The following is a 17,079-nucleotide window of genomic DNA, read 5'->3' as shown; positions in this document are numbered from 1 at the left end:
GCCGGTTGAGCTATAGGCGCCGAGCCGATTTTTCTTTTTTTAATCTACCACCTTTTTGGTACTGAATGAGACATTGTCATTTTGTACAAAGTCAATGAATGCTTGTAATTATATTTTATCAACCTGGTATTAGATAGCATTTTGTACGTTGTAATGAATACTAAAGAAAAGTGTTGATTTATAATGAAACCATAGCTGTCATATTTTCAGTTTACTTTTCTCACCTGCTTTTTTAAATTACTCAAGAGTTTACTAATTTTTCTGTACTTGTATTTCTTTTTCAGATCTCAATTCTTTGAGGTGGCATTAAAGAGCACTAAGATCAGAAGATGAGTGAACTTGACCAATTACGGCAGGAGGCCGAACAGCTTAAAAACCAAATTAGAGTATGTAGCTATATATGTGCTTTGTTGTTTTTATTTAATTTAATTAATTTATTTTTTGAGATGAAGTCTCACTTTGTCACCCTTGGTAGAGTGCTATAGTGTCACAGCTTACAGCAACCTCCAGCTCCTGGGCTTAGACAATTCTCTTGGCTCAGCCTCCCAAGTAGCTGGAACTGCAGGCACCTGCCACAATGCCCAGCTATTTTTTCATTGCAGTTTGGCCGGGGCCGGATTTGAACCTGCCACCCTTGGTGTATGGGGCCGGTGCCCTACTTACTGAGCCACAGGCGCTGCCCCTATTTATTTATTTTTTTATTCTAATTTTTATATTTTGTAGAGACAGAGTATCTCTTGTGTTGCCCAGGCTAGTCCTGGACTGGCCTCAAGCAACCTTCTACTTGCCAAAGTCTGGGATTGTAGGCTTGAGCCCAGTGCACCTGGACAGTTTTTTTCTTTTCCTTTTCCTTTTTGTAGGGTTTCTTTCTTTCTTTCTTTCTTTCTTTCTTTCTTTCTTTCTTTCTTTCTTTCTTTTTTGAGACAGAGCCTTAAGCTATCACCCTGGGTAGATAGCTGCAATCTAGCTAGATTACAGAGCTGCGATCACAGCTCACAGCAACCTCCAGCTCTTCTGCTCAAGGGTTTCTCCTGCCTCTGCCTCCCAAGTAGCTGGGACTACAGGCACCTGCCACAACGCTGGACTATTTTTTGATTGCAGCTGTCATTGTTGTTTGACAGGCCTGGGCTGATTCCAACTTGCCACCTCAGGTGTATGTGGCTGGTGCCTTAGCTGCTTGACCCACAGGCGCCGAGCCCTTGTAGGGTTTTTTTTGGCGGCGGGGGGGGTGTTTTGTTTTGTTTTGGTTTTTGGTTTTATTAATCACTTAAATTTCAGGTTAGATGTTACCTGATTTAGGAAAGATAATAGTACAGAATGACTTACTCAGTGTTTTAAATTAAAATTAAATCTTAGTTGGCTCAATATGTACTAATTATAGATTCAGGTACTTGGCCTAGTGCGTTGTTTTCTGTATATTCTAATTTGTTGTTTGAGTATACATGAAATGTCACACAGAAATTGTCTCTTACTGAGCTCTCTATCTGACCCTAGGGACTAGCTTTATGATAGCCCTGTCCACTGTGTCAGACTGTGCCGTCTGCTTCCCTTCTCTGAATTATTGGGACTTCTAAGTGGTGGGCATAACTTACTTAGAAATAAGAATATTAACAACAACAATAAAGAAGTATTTTGGATGTACTTGATGTATTTTTTCTTAATTTTGAAAATTATGTTCCATAAAGATGATTATTGGAATCTACAACTTTGGGTATACTACTAGATAAACACATCTAATCATAGATAGAAACAGCTGTGTATAACTGCTCTGTATAAAGAATAACTTTCACAGAATTGTAAAACATTAAGTTCTAGTCTGTGACTGATACACAGTGTTAAATTGCAGAGTCCATGAGCTTTTTTTTTTTTCCTTTTTTGAGACATAGTCTTAGTCACCTAGGGTAGAATGTTCTGGCATCTGCCTAACTCACAGCAACCTCAAACTCTTGGGCTTGAATAACCCTCTTGTCTCAGTGTCCCAAGTAGCTGGGACTACAGGCACCCACCACGACACCTAACTAGTTTTTCTATTTTTAGTAGAGGTGGGGTTCCCCTGAGCTAAACCAGTCCACCCGCCTCAGCCTCCTAGAGTGCTGGGAGTACAGGCATGAGCCACTGTGCCTGGCCTATATTTCTGTTTTTAAACTGTTGATGTAAGAGTGAGAAAAAGGGGTAGACACCTCACAAAAAGCCCCAACTTCTATATGTTGATAGTTTTTGTTCATTTGATGAGCATGCTTGCTCTGTTTTTTGTTTCCACCTGGAAAGCTGTAGCTGCTCTTCAGAGCATCACTGTGTAGGAAGCTGATAGCATTCCAGGGGCTGCTTGTTGAGACATGGCATGCCTTAAAATATCAGACCAGCTGGCAGAGTAGAAACAGTGCCACAAAATGACAAAATGTACAGGTGCAGTTTTATTGTTTTTAAAGAGTTGTGGTGGTCTGATAGGTCATTTAGGCTGGAGTGTGTGGTCATAGCTTATTATGAAGCCCACCCTTGAACTGGGCTTAATTGCTCCTCCTGCCTCAGCCTCCTGAGTAGCTGGGGCTATAGGCATGTACCACAACTCCTTGCTATTTTTTTTCTATTTGTGGTAAGAGATGCTTGTGCTCAGGCCCAGCTTGAGGATTATAGGCGTGAATCACCACGCTGGCTAAATAGTTATCATTTGCAATAAGGTAGTTTACTCTAAAACCTTATCTCCCTAAACCATCACATGGGAGACAGGTGGGATTTGTGTAAGTACTGCATGCAGTTAGTTGCCTTTTTGAAAGCAGGTGGTCAGGTGACAGCATAATGGAAACATTTTTCATATTAGAAGTTACTATGAGTTCTTTTGAAGTTATGTGTACATTCAGATTTTAAAGCTACCATCTCATTTTCCTTTGTGATGTATATCTATTTATAAAAAGGTGTGCTAATTTAAGATTTTAATATTTATTTCCTAGTAATTTTGATCACTTAGTAGTAATAAAAAATTTTAATTAGCATTGGCATTTTCCATCACAGTTCTTACCTGTTTCAATAGATAAGAAAACAGATTGATGATAATAGGATGACAACAGCCAGAAAATTTCATCTGACTGTGATATCTAACTTCAGATCACCCACTCTTTTCATACAATTTGTAATTAATGGTTATGTTGAAAATAAACAACAAACAAGGGTTTTTTTGAGGTTGTCATTCATCCTTTTTATATTTATTTCTATTTATTTTTTTGAGACAGTCTCACTTTGTCACCCTCCGTAGAGTTTGTGATGTCATAGCTCATAGCAACCTCAAATTCTTAGGCTCAAGCGATTCTCTTGCCTCAGCCTCCCAAGCAGCTGAGACTACAGGTGCCCACCATAATGCCTGGCTATTTTTAGAGATGGGATCTCTTGCTCAGGCTGGTATTGCACCTGTGAGCTCAGGACAGTCCACCTGCCTTGGCCTCCCAGAGAGCTGGGATTACAGGCGTGAGCCACCTTACCTATCCCATATTGGTCCTTTTTAAAACATTTTTCTTTGAGGCCCACCCCTCATCTCTCATGGGCTGTTATGAAAGACAGAGCAAGATAGATGTATGCAGCGGGTGGAGAAAATTGCAGAGGCAGTGCTGGGTCCTAGGGCTTGTGGTGCAGCACAGCTTCCAGTGTGGTCTCTCAGCACCAGCTGCACTTGTGGGCACTAGGGGTGGTAGGCTATGTAGACAAGATGTTCTGCTAGTCCTTTTTTGGGTATTCCTCATTGCCTGTGTTCAGTGTGGTCTTAGTGGTAGTGGGCTGGGGGTATTAGAGGGAAAGCGAAGAGAAGACGCACCTTTCTTTAACATTCTGCTTTTATTTCTAACAGTTTTTATGGAGACTCCTTGAAACTTGGGTGGGTGCAGATCTAAGATGGAATGTGTTTGAAGTGTTACTAATCTGCCTTTGTGTTATTCCCTAGGATGCTAGAAAAGCATGTGCAGATGCAACTCTCTCTCAGGTAAGAGCTGGTCCAACTACTGAGCAGAGGTAGGTGTGTGGTGCTGCTCACACCTGGATCCTTATGCTCTGCCCGTTGGAACATTGAAGATGTCAGGCCACTGCTTGAAGCATTTCCACTCAGAAGTCATTCTGATGATAGTCCTAAGGAGTAGTGGGTTTTCTTTTTCTTAGATGAAACAGTATCTCAAACCTTAATTACTGTAAATATTGTAAAATATTGTTATTGTCTTAGAATAAGATACTTTCAAGATCCTCTGCTTAACAAAATCAGCCTCACAACTTTGATATATAATGTCCAGTCTGGCAGTTCCTCACAAAGTTAAACTTAGAATTACCGTGTGGTCCAACAATTCCACCACCCCTACAGGGTATCCAAAAGCTGTCCCAAAGAGCCCATACATAGGGAAAATGGGAAGGTGCCTTTCTTTATTTACAAAGTATTCATTACAAAATTTTACAGAATATTCTCTATGTGCTGGCCACCTCTTTGTTAAATTTTGTAATGAACATTTTGCAAATACACGTTTAGCTACAATTTTTCATTTTCCCTATGTATGGTGACTTTTAGGGCAGGTTTTAGACGTCATGTAGTTCCATACCTAAAAGAACTGAAACCTGGGCTTGGCATCTGTGGCTCAAGTGGCTAAGGCGCCAGCCACATACACCTAAGGTGGTGGGTTCGAATCCAGCCTGGGCCGCCAAACAACAATGATGGCTGCAACCAAAAAAAATAGCCAAGTGTTGTGGTGGGCACCTGTGGTCCCAGCTACTTGGGAGGCTGAGGCAGGAGACTCACTTGAGCCCAGGAGTTGGAGGTTTCTGTGAGCTGTGATGCCAGGGCACTCTACCCAGGGGGACAGCTTGAGGCTCTGTCTCAAAAAAAAAATAAAGAACTGAAACCTGATTTTCAAACAAATACATATATGGAAATGTTCAAAGCACCACCATTCACAATAGCCAAAAGGTACAAACAGCTGGAACCTTCATAAACAAGTGACAAGCAAATTGTGTCTGTCTGCACGATGCAGTGTCACCCTGTCATTAGAAGTAGTGCAGCACTGACCAACTCTCACACGGCAGATCTTGAGCACCATGAGAAGGGAAAGGCACCAGCGAGGCTGCCTGTCGGGGTGGCTCACTCATGTGGAGTGTCTGGAGTGGGGGAAACTCAGAAACAAAGCAGGGTGTGGTTGCTAGAGGCTAAGGCAGGGAGGGACAGGAAGTGACTTGGGGGGAACTTCCTTTGGAGTGATGGAGATGCTTTGGAACTAGACAGTGATGCTATACACACTGTGAATACCCAAATGCCACTAGGTTTAGACTTTAACATGGTCAGTGTTATGTTACATGATATTTACTTTATTACAAGGATAAAGTCCAAAGAATTGGACAGAAATGTGAAAAAAATGATTATTAGTTCTGCTGTGATTAATTTTTTTACATCATTCAAGTGCTTTAATTTGGTACACCTTGGGTTAAACAGTACATTAAAGACTAAAATTATACTACATAGAACTGCCTGAATTTCAGTTTTCAGGTGGCATTTAAAGCCTACTATCACGATACACTTAACTGTGTCCTAAAATTATCAGTGTCTTTTTTTTTTTTTTTTTTTTTGAGATAGAGCCTCAAGCTGTCGCCCTGGGTAGAATTCTGTGGCATTATAGCTCACAGCAACCTCCAGCTCCTGGGCTCAAGCAAGTGTCCCGCCTCACCTCCCAAGTAGCTGGGACTAGAGGCACCCGCCACAACACCTGGCTATTTCTTGGTTGCAGCCATCATTGTTGTTTGGCGGGCCTGGGCTGGATTCAAATCCACCAGCTCAGGTGTATGTGGCTGGTGCCTTAACTGCTTGAACCACATGCACTGAGCCTTTTTTTTTTTTTTTTTTCTTGCCTGGGGCTGGGTTTGAACCAGCCAACTCTGGCATATCGATCCGGTGCTGTGGCTTCACAACTCACAGCAACCTCCAACTCTTGGGCTTAAGTGATTCTTTTGCTTGAGCTTCCCAAGTAGCTGGGACTACAGGCGCTCCCCACAACACCTGGCTATTTTTTTGTTGCAGTTGTTCAGTTGGCCCGGGCCAGATTCCAACCTGCCGTCCTCTTGTCTATGTGGCTGGTGCTATAACCACTGTGCTACAGGCACTGAGACATCAGTGTCCTTTTTTTGGTGGGGGGTGGTCAGCAGGTCTGTGTACCCCAAGCCATTATTACGGAGAAGAAGGTGCTGACTGTTGTCTGGGCTGCATGTAGCTTGACCTAGGAAGCATTTATTCTGTTGAGATGTAGGGCTTCCATGCAATGGCTTGGGAGAAGACTGACCCTATGAGGACTGAGAGACTTAGGACTAGCTCCTCCTGAATGGACAGTGAGAACCAAGAGAAAGAAGGGAAAAGTTAGCACATCCATGGCTGGGAGTATGTGTGCATGCGCATTGTAGGGGAGGGAATACTGGTGTCCTGAGGACCAGCTAGAACAGTGAGACTCAGTAAGAATCATCAGTGGGAGTTATGTGCAAAATGCCACAGTAAAGGCCAGTGAAGAGTGAGGCCAGGAATCTGTGGGTCCAGTGAGGGAGACGCAGCCACTACAGTTGCTGGGAGAGGATAGAGCTTAGGTGAAGAGTGATTCCATCATAGATGTTAACGCATAGTAACTTTTTTGTTTTTAAGATCACAAACAACATTGACCCTGTGGGAAGAATTCAAATGCGCACTAGGAGAACGCTGAGGGGCCACTTGGCCAAGATCTATGCTATGCATTGGGGCACAGACTCCAGGTATGGACTCGGGTTATGCTACGTGTTGGGGCACAGACTCCAGTTATGGACTTGAGGGTTGCTACTTTGTAGAGCAGTGGTTCTCAACCTGTGGGCTGTGATCCCTTTGGGGGTTGAATGAGCCTTTCACAGGAGTCGCCTAAGACCATCCTGTATATCAGATACTTACATTACAGTTCATAACAGTAGCAAAATTATAGTTATGAAGTAGCAACGAAAATAATTTTATGGTTGGGGATCACCACAGCATGAGGAACTGTATTAAAGCGTTGCAGCATTAGGAAGGTTGAGAACCACTGTTCTGGAGGGAAATAACCTCAACTCACTTGCTGTGTTTTGTAAAGAAAAAAATTTGTATGTTGAGTCAAGATTCTAGGCAGGCTGACTGACTGTAGGATTCACAGATGTACATTCCTTATCCAAATTTCCCCTTCCCTGGGTTGATGGTATGTCGTCATTCTGTCACTGCCCAAGTGATGGTGGCATGGTTTTCCTTGCTCTCCTCATCATCTGAGTTTCTAGACCTTTGTTCTCTTAGCTTCTCTGTGTGACTGGGGAAGTCATCTAACCTCTGTGCCCTGGTTGTTTGTGCAGCCTGTTTCTTTTTTTTTTTTTTTTTTTTTTTGTAGAGACATTATCACTTTATTGCCTTCAGTGGAGTGCTGTGCTGTCACACAGCTCACAGCAACTTCCAACTCCTGGGCTTAGGCGATTCTCCTGCCTCAGCCTCCAGAGTAAATGGAACTACAGGCACCCGCGAAAACTCGGCTGTTTTTTTGTTGCAGTTTGGCCAGGGCTGGGTTTGAACCCGCCACCCTTGGTATATGGGGCCAGCGCCCTACCTATTGAGCCACAGGCGCTACCCATGCAGCCTGTTTCTTACAGCGCCTTGTCCCCTGCCCTGTCATGATCTCAGTGTCCTGGCTAAAGGGATCACAAACTTGCCCAGTGTGCGGTATTGGAGGATTAAGTCTGTAAAGCCTTAGAATAGCAGCTTGTGGGATCAGGTGCTCTGTGCAGGCTGTGCTTTTGTTTCAGCAGACACAGAGATGTGCCTGTGAGCTGTCCTCTTAGGCAGTTCCTTCCTGAGCTTCTATTTTCATTACTTTCGATTCTCCCCCTGGCTATGTCACCTCCCTAACCCCACATTCTCTGTCTCTTCTTCCCTCAGTCATCTGCTGGCTAGGCTGTGTCTGCCTTATCCTCTAGCCATTGCTGGAGTGAAATCTCTCTCCCTTCTCCTATTTCAGAGGCTAGTAAAAACATGTCTCTGTCTCTGCCTTTTCTGTCCAAATACTTTAAAGTACTGTTCAATTAGTATAACTATGACGTGCCCTTTTAGGCACCTGACGTGTGATTCTTAACAGTGCCTTTCTTGAGTAGTATACTTTTTGTATTCAGTCGTCAAAGTGGAACTTTCTGCTTTGCTTTCTTTGTTCATGAAATTATCTGCTTTAGAGCAGAAACAGCTAGAGAACAAAAGATTCTATCTTTAGTTTGTTCCATATAGTATCCCATACAGTTCCACATGCAAATGAGAGCTAGCGTGACCATTTTAATGATGGCAGTAGTCAGAATGAAAAGGAATGGGGGCAGGTGGGGGTGGGGAGATGCTGTTCAGAGGGTACAAAGTTTCAGCTAGACAGGAGGAATTATTTGAAATGTATTGCACAATGTGGGCATGAGGGTGATAGTTTCAAAATTGTTAATAAAGTAGATTTTAAATCTTTCCACAAAAATATGGAGTGATGAATAATTAACGTTATTTAATCATTTCACAAATTAAATATGTATCAAAGTATACCATTGTGTCCCATGAACATATAATTATTTTTAAATTAAAAATAAAAAATTTGGGGTGGTGCCTGTGGTTCAGCAAGTAGGGTACCGGCCCCATACTCCCCCAGGGTGGCGGGTTCAAACATGGCCCCGGCCAAACTGCAACAAAAAAACAGCCGGGCATTGTGGCAGCTACTTGGGAGCCCCAGGCAAGAGAATCGCTTAAGCCGGAGAGCTGGAGGTTGCTGTGAGCTTTGACGCCATGGCACTCTACCAAGGGCGATAAAGTGAGACTCTTATCTCTAAAAAAATAAATAAATAAAATAAAATAACATAAAAAATTTGAGCAGCGCCCATAGCTCAGTGGTTAGGGCACCGGCCACATACATCGAGGCAGGTGGGTTCAAACCTGGCCTGGGCCAGCTAAAACAACAATGATAACTGCAACAACAACAGAAAAATAGCTGGGCATTGAGGCAGGCGCCTGTAGTCCCAGCTACTTGGGAGGCTGAGGCAAGAGCATCACTTAAGCCCAAGAGTCTGAGATTGCTGTGAGCTATGACACTGTATCACTCTATCCAAGGTGACAGCTTGAGATTCTATCTCAAAAAACAAAACAAAAAAAAATTGAAAAAACCCTAAAAGAACAAAAAGAAAATGTTCGTATCTAATCAGTCCACATTAGAGTTTATAATATAAAAGGTAGCGATGGTAAGTAAACAGTATGCTGCTACCTCTGGGTCCTTTCTTTGGTATATTCTGGGGGAATATCAATGCCTCGAATAGGCAAGATATAGGACTAAAGAGTGCTGCAGCTGGCAGGGTTTAGGAGCCCAGCTCTCAGAGCAAAGTGTAGACAGGACATCACTCTAGAGGGTACAGCTGGTGGGGTTCAGGAGCCCAGCTCTCAGAGCATAGTGCTGCAAGTCTGGTCTTGGCCCCTGCAGCAGGTGCGTGCTGTGGCAGTTGTGTTCAAGGCCCTGAGAGGAGGTGTTCACCCTAAGCAGTGGAGCTGGGGAACCAGGCTTTATGCTCCACCTGGCTTTAATATAAATTGTGTCTTGAAAACCAAGGACCAAAAGTGAGGTAGAAAAGCAAGGGCTGAAGCAGCAGTACTAAGTTCAGGGCGCTGCCCCGTGAGCTAGGGGAAATCAGGGAGGCTGGTGAGTGTTGTGTTAGTCTTAGGGTGCTAGGTGCCTGTGATTTGTTTGTTAGTTTTATATTCAAGAGAAAATCAGTAAGTGATACTGAGGAACACCTATACTATTAGAACCTTTTAGGGATTGTTTTAAAGAGCTATGTTTTCTGGATAAGCCACTGGGTTGCCTCTTTAAAGTCTAAAATAGTTTTTTTAAAAACAGATTTTCCTTAATCATCTCTGTATTTCCTGCCTTCCTAAACAAAGGTTATTGCATAAGACTTTTTTTCATGACTTAGCTATAATTTATGAATACCAGTTATTTTACTGTGCCTGTTTGATTAGAGGGCCCCACAGTGAGTGGTTCATATTCATACATGCACGTATTGATATATAATATGTATACATTGGTAATGTTTTTCAGTGTGTAATGTAATTTATATTGAGATTCTCCTTCTATCCCACCAATTAATGTTATGATCATAATCTTTTTTATGATTGGAAGTGAAACACAGCTGAACTGGGCTAGGCTCGAATGAAATGAAAGGGATTAGGTGTTTGGAGCCTTTTGGGCTGGTTGCCTGACTCTTGCTCTGTGTTCTGGGTGGCAGCCCCTCAGGTGACTGATTTGTGAATAGGTAAAGGTTCTAGGGGTGGCAGGAACCCAACCCTTAAGTAGTTGCCTGACCTAGGACTGGGAGGCGTGTCTCCTGTCACCTTCTAGAGGATCAGGGCACAGCTTAATGCTTCCCTTACCACCTAGCCCCAGTGAGTCAGCAGTTATTAAGCTCTCTGACCTGGAGACTTCTATAAAGGTGACCCTCCTGACCTGGGAGGATGAGCTGCTTTAGATCAGCTCTGATACTTCAAAAGTCTGAGAAGGGCCAGACAGAAATAGGGCAGCAGAGGAAACCTCACACTTATGTAGAAGATAGCATTTAACTACCTAATGTGTTGATGACCAAACCTGGATGGAGGAATTTGCTTCAAGGATTAAATATTTTAAAAAATACGATTGTATCTTATACTTGGTTCACTTCTGTGATAAATTTTATAATGAAAAGGTCTTTTATTCCTCACCAAACTCACTGATGCCTTTGTAAGGAAATTTGATCAATTTTAAGAAGCCAAATATGCATGCAGCTGGAGTAGTTAAAGCTTGTGTTTGAAAAAATCCTTAAAATTAAAAATCTTTGTCATTATTTACCATACTGACAAATATAGCCACTGAAGTTGTGAGCGGAGCCTTCTTGCACTTCCTTGAAAATAGCAGCTCTGCAGGCCGCGGGCGGCAGCATGTCTGTGGACGGCTGTGGTTTCTGGGACTTAGTCCTTTTTTTTTTTTTTTTTTTTTTTTAGTTTTTGGCCAGGCCTGGGTTTGAATCCACCATCACTGACATATGGGGCCAACACCCTACTCCTTGAGCCATAGGTGCCACCCATCTGGGACTTAGTCTTGCCTGGCTGGCTCTCTGCACAACTCCAAGTCCCTTTACCATGGCCCATGCCTCCTTGGTGGCATCCCATCCTAGGTCTGTGAGTGTGGACAGGGCTTGTGTTCAGCCCACAGATCACCCATCTCAGCAGTCTCCAGAGCAGGGAGATGCTTAGGAACGCTCCTGGCACTTCCTGTCCCTGCTGCTTGCTGGGCATTGCTGCACTGTCACTTGGCTCTTTACCAGGCTTGGGGCAGGAGTCCCACACCCCATTGTAGCCCCATCTGGGAAATCTCATGGAGTTTTTTGAGTGATATAAAAACTATCCGTCTGGAATAGCTACACCACAGACAGGATAGGGCCAGAGCTGTGATTGATTTTACTAAAGAATATGAAATGTGGGCTCAGCGCCTGTGGCTCAAGCAGCTAAGGCGCCAGCCACATATACCTGAATTGGATGGTGATGAATTTGGAATGTTAAGTTTACCACTCCTTTATTATATTCACACTTTCTCTGGGTCAGAGTGGAACAAACAATTTTATACTAAATATTTTGTACCACCTTTGGCTCTTGAAAAATCTGTATGTTGCCAGTTTGATTTATAATGAAAGGAAACCAGTCAGAAGCAGCTGTGGGATGAAGTCTCCCTGTCTTAGCTGACAGGGGAAGCCTGGGTGATATGGCCCATGGCAGCAGCTGCACACTTTTCATTCTCAACTATTATCATCTGTGATGGTGTTACCATTCTTGCTTTCAGAACTAGTCTAACATTTAGACCTTTCTTCTATTTTTGCTTATAAATCAGTGTGCTTTAATTTCAAGCATATGTAATACTGAAGTACATGTGAGAAGCACCAGAGTGTTTTCATTTGTTGTGGTTGTAGGGTTTGTGGGTTGGGAGGGACTAACAGGTTCACTTTTGCTTTTCTTTCCAGGCTTCTTGTCAGTGCCTCACAGGATGGTAAACTTATCATCTGGGATAGCTACACCACAAACAAGGTAGGGGCAGAGCTGTGATCGATTTTACTAAAGAACATGGAATGTGGGCTCAGTGCCTGTGGCTCAAGCAGCTAAGGCTCCAGTCACATACACCTGAGCTGGCGGGTTTGAATCCAGCCCTGCCCATCCAAACAACAATGATGGCTGCAACCAAAAAAATAGCTGGGCATTGTGACGGGCGCCTATAGTCCCAGCTACTTGGGAGGTGGAAGCAGGAGAATCACTTGAGTCAGGAGTTGGAGGTTGCTATGAGCTCTGATGCCATGGCACTCTACCCAAAGTGACAGCTTGAGGCTCTGTCTCCAAAAAAAAAGAAAAGAAAAGAAATATGTATGAAAGATTGCGCTAATTATAACAAAGTATAGGGAGGCATGTGGAAGAATTAATTACAATAGTATCCAGTATGGTGATCAGTAAGACTGTTACTTTAAATGAACTTTTAGCCATGTGGCAGCCTAATGAAGTGTTTTTCTTTTAATACAGAGTTAGCAGTTCTGCTCCATAGTGCCTGCCTCGGTTTAAGATATGACTTTAATAAAACTGTAGGTTGGAGTGGTATCTTCTGTGCAGCACTTTTTTGTTTGTTTTTGAGACAGAGTCTCTATTCTCCTAGAGTGCTATGGCATCAGCATAACTCACAGCAACCTCAGACTCTTGGATCACAGTGATCCTCCTGCCTCAGCCTCTGCAGTAGGCACCCAGCATGCCTGGCTAGTTTTTCTAGTTTTAGTAGAGACAGGGTCTCACTCTTGGTCAGGCTGTTATCCTGAGCTCAAGAAAGCCATCTGCCTCACCCTCCTGGAGTGCCAGGATTACAGACATGAGATACCATGTTCTGTCTTTACTTCATCTCATTGGCTACACATGTGAATTACTCTCTAGCTTTTTTACTCTGTTGCCTTCTATGCAGTGAAAATTGAAGACAAGGGTGGCGCCTGTGGCTCATTGGGCAGGGCTCTGGCCACATACACCGGGGCTGGCGGGTTTGAACCCAGCCTGGGCCAGCTAAACAACAATGACAACTGGAACAAAAAAATAGTAGGACATTGTGGCTGGCGCCTATAGTTCCAGCAACTTGGGAGGCTGAGGCAAGAGAATTGCTTAAGTCCAAGAGTTGGAGGTTGCTGTGAGCTGTGACGTCATGGCACTCTACAAAGGGCAACATAGACTCTGTCTCAAAAAAAAGGAAAAAAAAAGGAAGAAAAGAAAATCGAAGACTAAAAATCCTTGTGTCAGTGTTAATATTTCTGAACTCAAAAGTATCTGCGCTGTCTGTTCTTGTTCTTCAGGTCCACGCCATCCCTCTACGCTCCTCCTGGGTCATGACTTGTGCATATGCCCCTTCTGGGAACTATGTGGCCTGTGGTGGCTTGGATAACATTTGTTCCATTTACAATCTGAAAACTCGTGAAGGGAATGTACGTGTGAGTCGTGAGCTGGCAGGACATACAGGTATTTGTTGTTGCTACATTTAGGTGGTATGGGCTATTTTACCACCTTTAAGAAGCGTGTGGATTGGGGGGCCGTGCCTGTGGCTCAAGTTAAGCCCCGTATACCAAGGGGTGGCAGGTTTGAACCTGGCCCCACCCGGCCCCGGCCAGCTAAAATAGCAATGAGAATCACAACAAAAAATAGCCAGGCATTGCATCAGGCGCCTGTAGTCCCAGCTACTCAGGAGGCTGAGGCAAAAAAATCACTTAAGCCCAAGAGTTTGAGGTTGCTGTGAGCTGTGACATCATGGCACTCTACCCAAGGCAACATAGTGAGAGTCTTGTCTCAAAAAAAAAAACAAAAAAAAAAAACCTGTAGATTAGAGTTACTACAGCCTCCCGTTTCCAAGGCTGGCAGCTACTCTACTTTTACCTTAACAGGACATGATTCAATCTGTTTCTACCATCTTCTGTCACAAGCACCCCCTTTCTACAGGGTTTCCTGATCAAACACACATGCCTGTCCATGTGCACTATGGTTGCCAAGGAGGCAGAAGGGAGTCTTGTGGGCCATCTAAGTGCTTTTGAGTGTGGCAACTTTAAATGTTAGGTAGAATATGATTTTGTCAAGATTTAGTTTACTTACAATTTTATTTCATAATAAAAGGCATAATGTTTCTGAAAGATGAATTCTTGTCTTAATATTTTCCCTCAGTGGCAACATTTTCTGTTCTCAAAAGTTCTACCCTTAGTATTATTTTGGCTACACCCCGCTGGCTCACCTACTTCCCTTGCAACAAAAAAATATTGTGATGAGTGGAGTCATTGTAATAGTGCTGCTTCTGACACCCTTTGAGCAGTTTGTTAAGTAGGTTAATCTTGGTGTATATCCTTTGTCCTTTTAAAAACATGCTACCTATTTCCGTTGATTTCTGTTCTGCATTGCTTCCTGCCTTTTGCTTACTTTGAAGTTGTTCTCTTCTTAATTCCGTAGCTCCTCCTGAGAGTAACTTTCGCCACTGGTTTTAAACCTATGTTCTTTTTCAGTTATAAGCGCTTAAAAGTTTTAAATTTCTCTTCAATACATGGCTTTAGCTACATGATACAAATTTGATAAACATATTTTAATTATCATTTATGTGAAAAGATTTTAATAACCTTAGTGATTGCTTGTGTGATTTATGGGTTATATAGAAGTGCACTGTTGAATTTTCAAATATCTTTACTTCTCTTAGTTAACCTGCTGTTGGTTTCTGGTTAAATACCCTTGTGTTTAGAGTATGGATTCTGTATCACCTCAGTTTTGTGTTTGAGGCTCACTATTTGCGGAGCCGGGGTTTGCTGTGGCCATACTGCAGGTCGTGGTCTGTCCATGTTCTGCACATGTCAGTCAGAGCAGATCCAATGCATTCAGATCTTTCCTGTCTTTCTCTGAATTGCTGAGGTAGGATTGTTAACATATGTTATTGTTTAGCTGGTGCAGTCTGGGTTCAAACCCGCTAGCCTTGGTGCATGTGGCTGACGCTATAACCCCTGTGCTATGGGTGCCAATCCCCTTACCTTTATTATTTAAGGGTATTTTTATTGTATATATAGAATTGTGGGGTTTTTTTTTTTCATCCATTTAACACTCTATGAATATTTATTTTGGGCTTTTGGCAGTTTGCCTGTGGTGTGTCTAGGTTTGATTTTCTTTATATTTATTGTGCTTTGGTATCTCAAATCTGTAACTTTTATCTTTCACCAAATTGGGGAAGTTTCCGGCCATGGTCCTGTTCTTTGCATGGGAGTCTGTCCTGTCAGAGTCTGTGGCCATGCTGTTCAGTGTCTATGGCTGTGCTTCATTCTTCTCTACTTCTTCAGAGTTGCTGGGTTTTATTTCCATTCACACTTGGACGGATTGTTAGGCCTTTTCAGCAGATTTTTTTATTGCCCTCCATAGAGTGCTTTGGTGTCACAGCTCACAGCAACCTCTAGCTCTTGGGCTTAGGTGATTATCTGGCCTCAGCCTCCCTGAGTAGCTGGGACTGTAGGCGCCTGCCACAACGCCCGGCTATTTTTGGTTGTTGGAGTTTGGCCAGGGCTGACTTTGAACCCACCACCCTTGGTATATGGGGCCCGGCGTCCTACTCACTGAGCCACAGATGTTGCCCATCACGTATTATTTTTTTCAGTTCCATAATTTCTATTTGCTTTTTTTAAAAAATGATTTTTAAGGCATAGAGAATAACATTTTGTTATGTTTTAGTGATCCACCATGTTTTAGTGATCCACCAAGATTGAGAGAATATTATATAGTAAGATTATAACATTCTTGTCTATTTTATCCTGTTACAGTTTTTTTAAATCTGAAAAAAAACTTGGGCGGCGCTTATGGCTCTGTGAGTAAGGCGCCAGCCCCATATACTGAGGGCGATGGGTTCAAACCCAGCTCCAGCCTAACTGCAACAAAAAAATAGCTGGGTGTTGTAGCGGGCGCCTGTAGTCCCAGCTACTTGGGAGGCTGAGGCAAGAGAATTGCCTAAGTCTAAGGAGTTGGAGGTTGCTGTGAGCTGTGACTTTACGGCACTCTACTGAGGGTTAATAAGTGAAACTCTGTCTCAAAAAAAAAAATACGTCTTAAATGGGGGAAAAAATGGTTTTTATTTTCCTGCTGAAGTTTCCTTTGCGTTTATTATTTGCAGTTTTAAAAAAAATCTAATAGCAGAGTTATAACACCTATCTTTAAAATTCTTGTCAACTAATTCCAGTATCTAATCTTCTTAAGGCTGGTCCTTGTGGACCTTTTCTCTTGAGTCTGGGTGACATTTTGTTATTTCTTAATATGTGTAGTAATTTCAAGTTCATTATAACTCGGACGTTATAATGTTGTAGAGACTTTGAGTTCTATTGGATTAAGATACTGATGTTTGTTTTTATTAGGCTGTCCTCTGGGCAACTGCAGCAGTCTTGTTGTGCATGGCCAGCACTGGCTAAGTTGCATGAGGTGCGTCTTCTGCCTTCACACATCAGCTGTCTGGGCACCATGTACAGTACTCAGTCATCCTCTTCTGTGGTTTTTTTTCTAAGTTGTGTCCTTTCACTTTCTGGCTATGGTGGCCCAAAATTCTTTCCTCTGGCTCTTGAAGACTATGGCTTTGGGTTTTCTGTCTGGCGTTTAGCCCCATAGATGACACAAATGAACCTTTCCTCAGGAAAAGCACCATAAAAACAGGCCCAAGATGACTTTCTCCCAGGTGTTAGACTCCCTTCCAGTTTCTGTCTGGACTTGCTTCCCTTGCCATTGGGTGCTATTATATACGTGGTGTACTTGGCCAGCACTCATGGCTGCTCTCTGTGGGAAGTTGCTGCCATGGGTGGGGGCATTGCAGGATCACCAAGGGTCAGGCTGGGCCCCTGTAGGCTGTCAGCATTGGTGCTCTGCTGGGTATAGCCCTTGAGAAAACCTATTCTGGCTTGGCGCCTGTGGCTCAAGTGGCTTAAGGCGCCAGCCACATACACCTAAGGTGGCGGGTTCAAATCCAGCCTGGGCCTGCCAAACAACAA

General features: G+C 43.2%; 1 protein-coding gene across 1 annotated transcript in view; it reads left to right on the top strand.

The window, feature by feature from the left end:
• The window catches only part of GNB1 (G protein subunit beta 1), a 70,281-nt gene that overhangs the window by 38,710 nt on the left and 14,492 nt on the right, over positions 1 to 17,079 (top strand). Inside the window, exons 3-7 of the mRNA XM_003793202.3 lie at positions 285 to 386; positions 3,929 to 3,967; positions 6,644 to 6,750; positions 12,040 to 12,103; positions 13,393 to 13,555. Coding sequence (XP_003793250.1) covers positions 330 to 386; positions 3,929 to 3,967; positions 6,644 to 6,750; positions 12,040 to 12,103; positions 13,393 to 13,555 — 430 coding nt within the window. The 5' untranslated portion in view covers positions 285 to 329. The remainder of the gene's footprint in view (positions 1 to 284; positions 387 to 3,928; positions 3,968 to 6,643; positions 6,751 to 12,039; positions 12,104 to 13,392; positions 13,556 to 17,079) is intronic.

The sequence above is a fragment of the Otolemur garnettii genome, unplaced genomic scaffold (assembly GCF_000181295.1).
Source record: "Otolemur garnettii isolate 467f Iridium unplaced genomic scaffold, OtoGar3 scaffold00067, whole genome shotgun sequence".
Lineage (NCBI taxonomy): Eukaryota > Metazoa > Chordata > Mammalia > Primates > Galagidae > Otolemur > Otolemur garnettii.
This window is presented reverse-complemented; position numbering and strand designations above follow the sequence as displayed.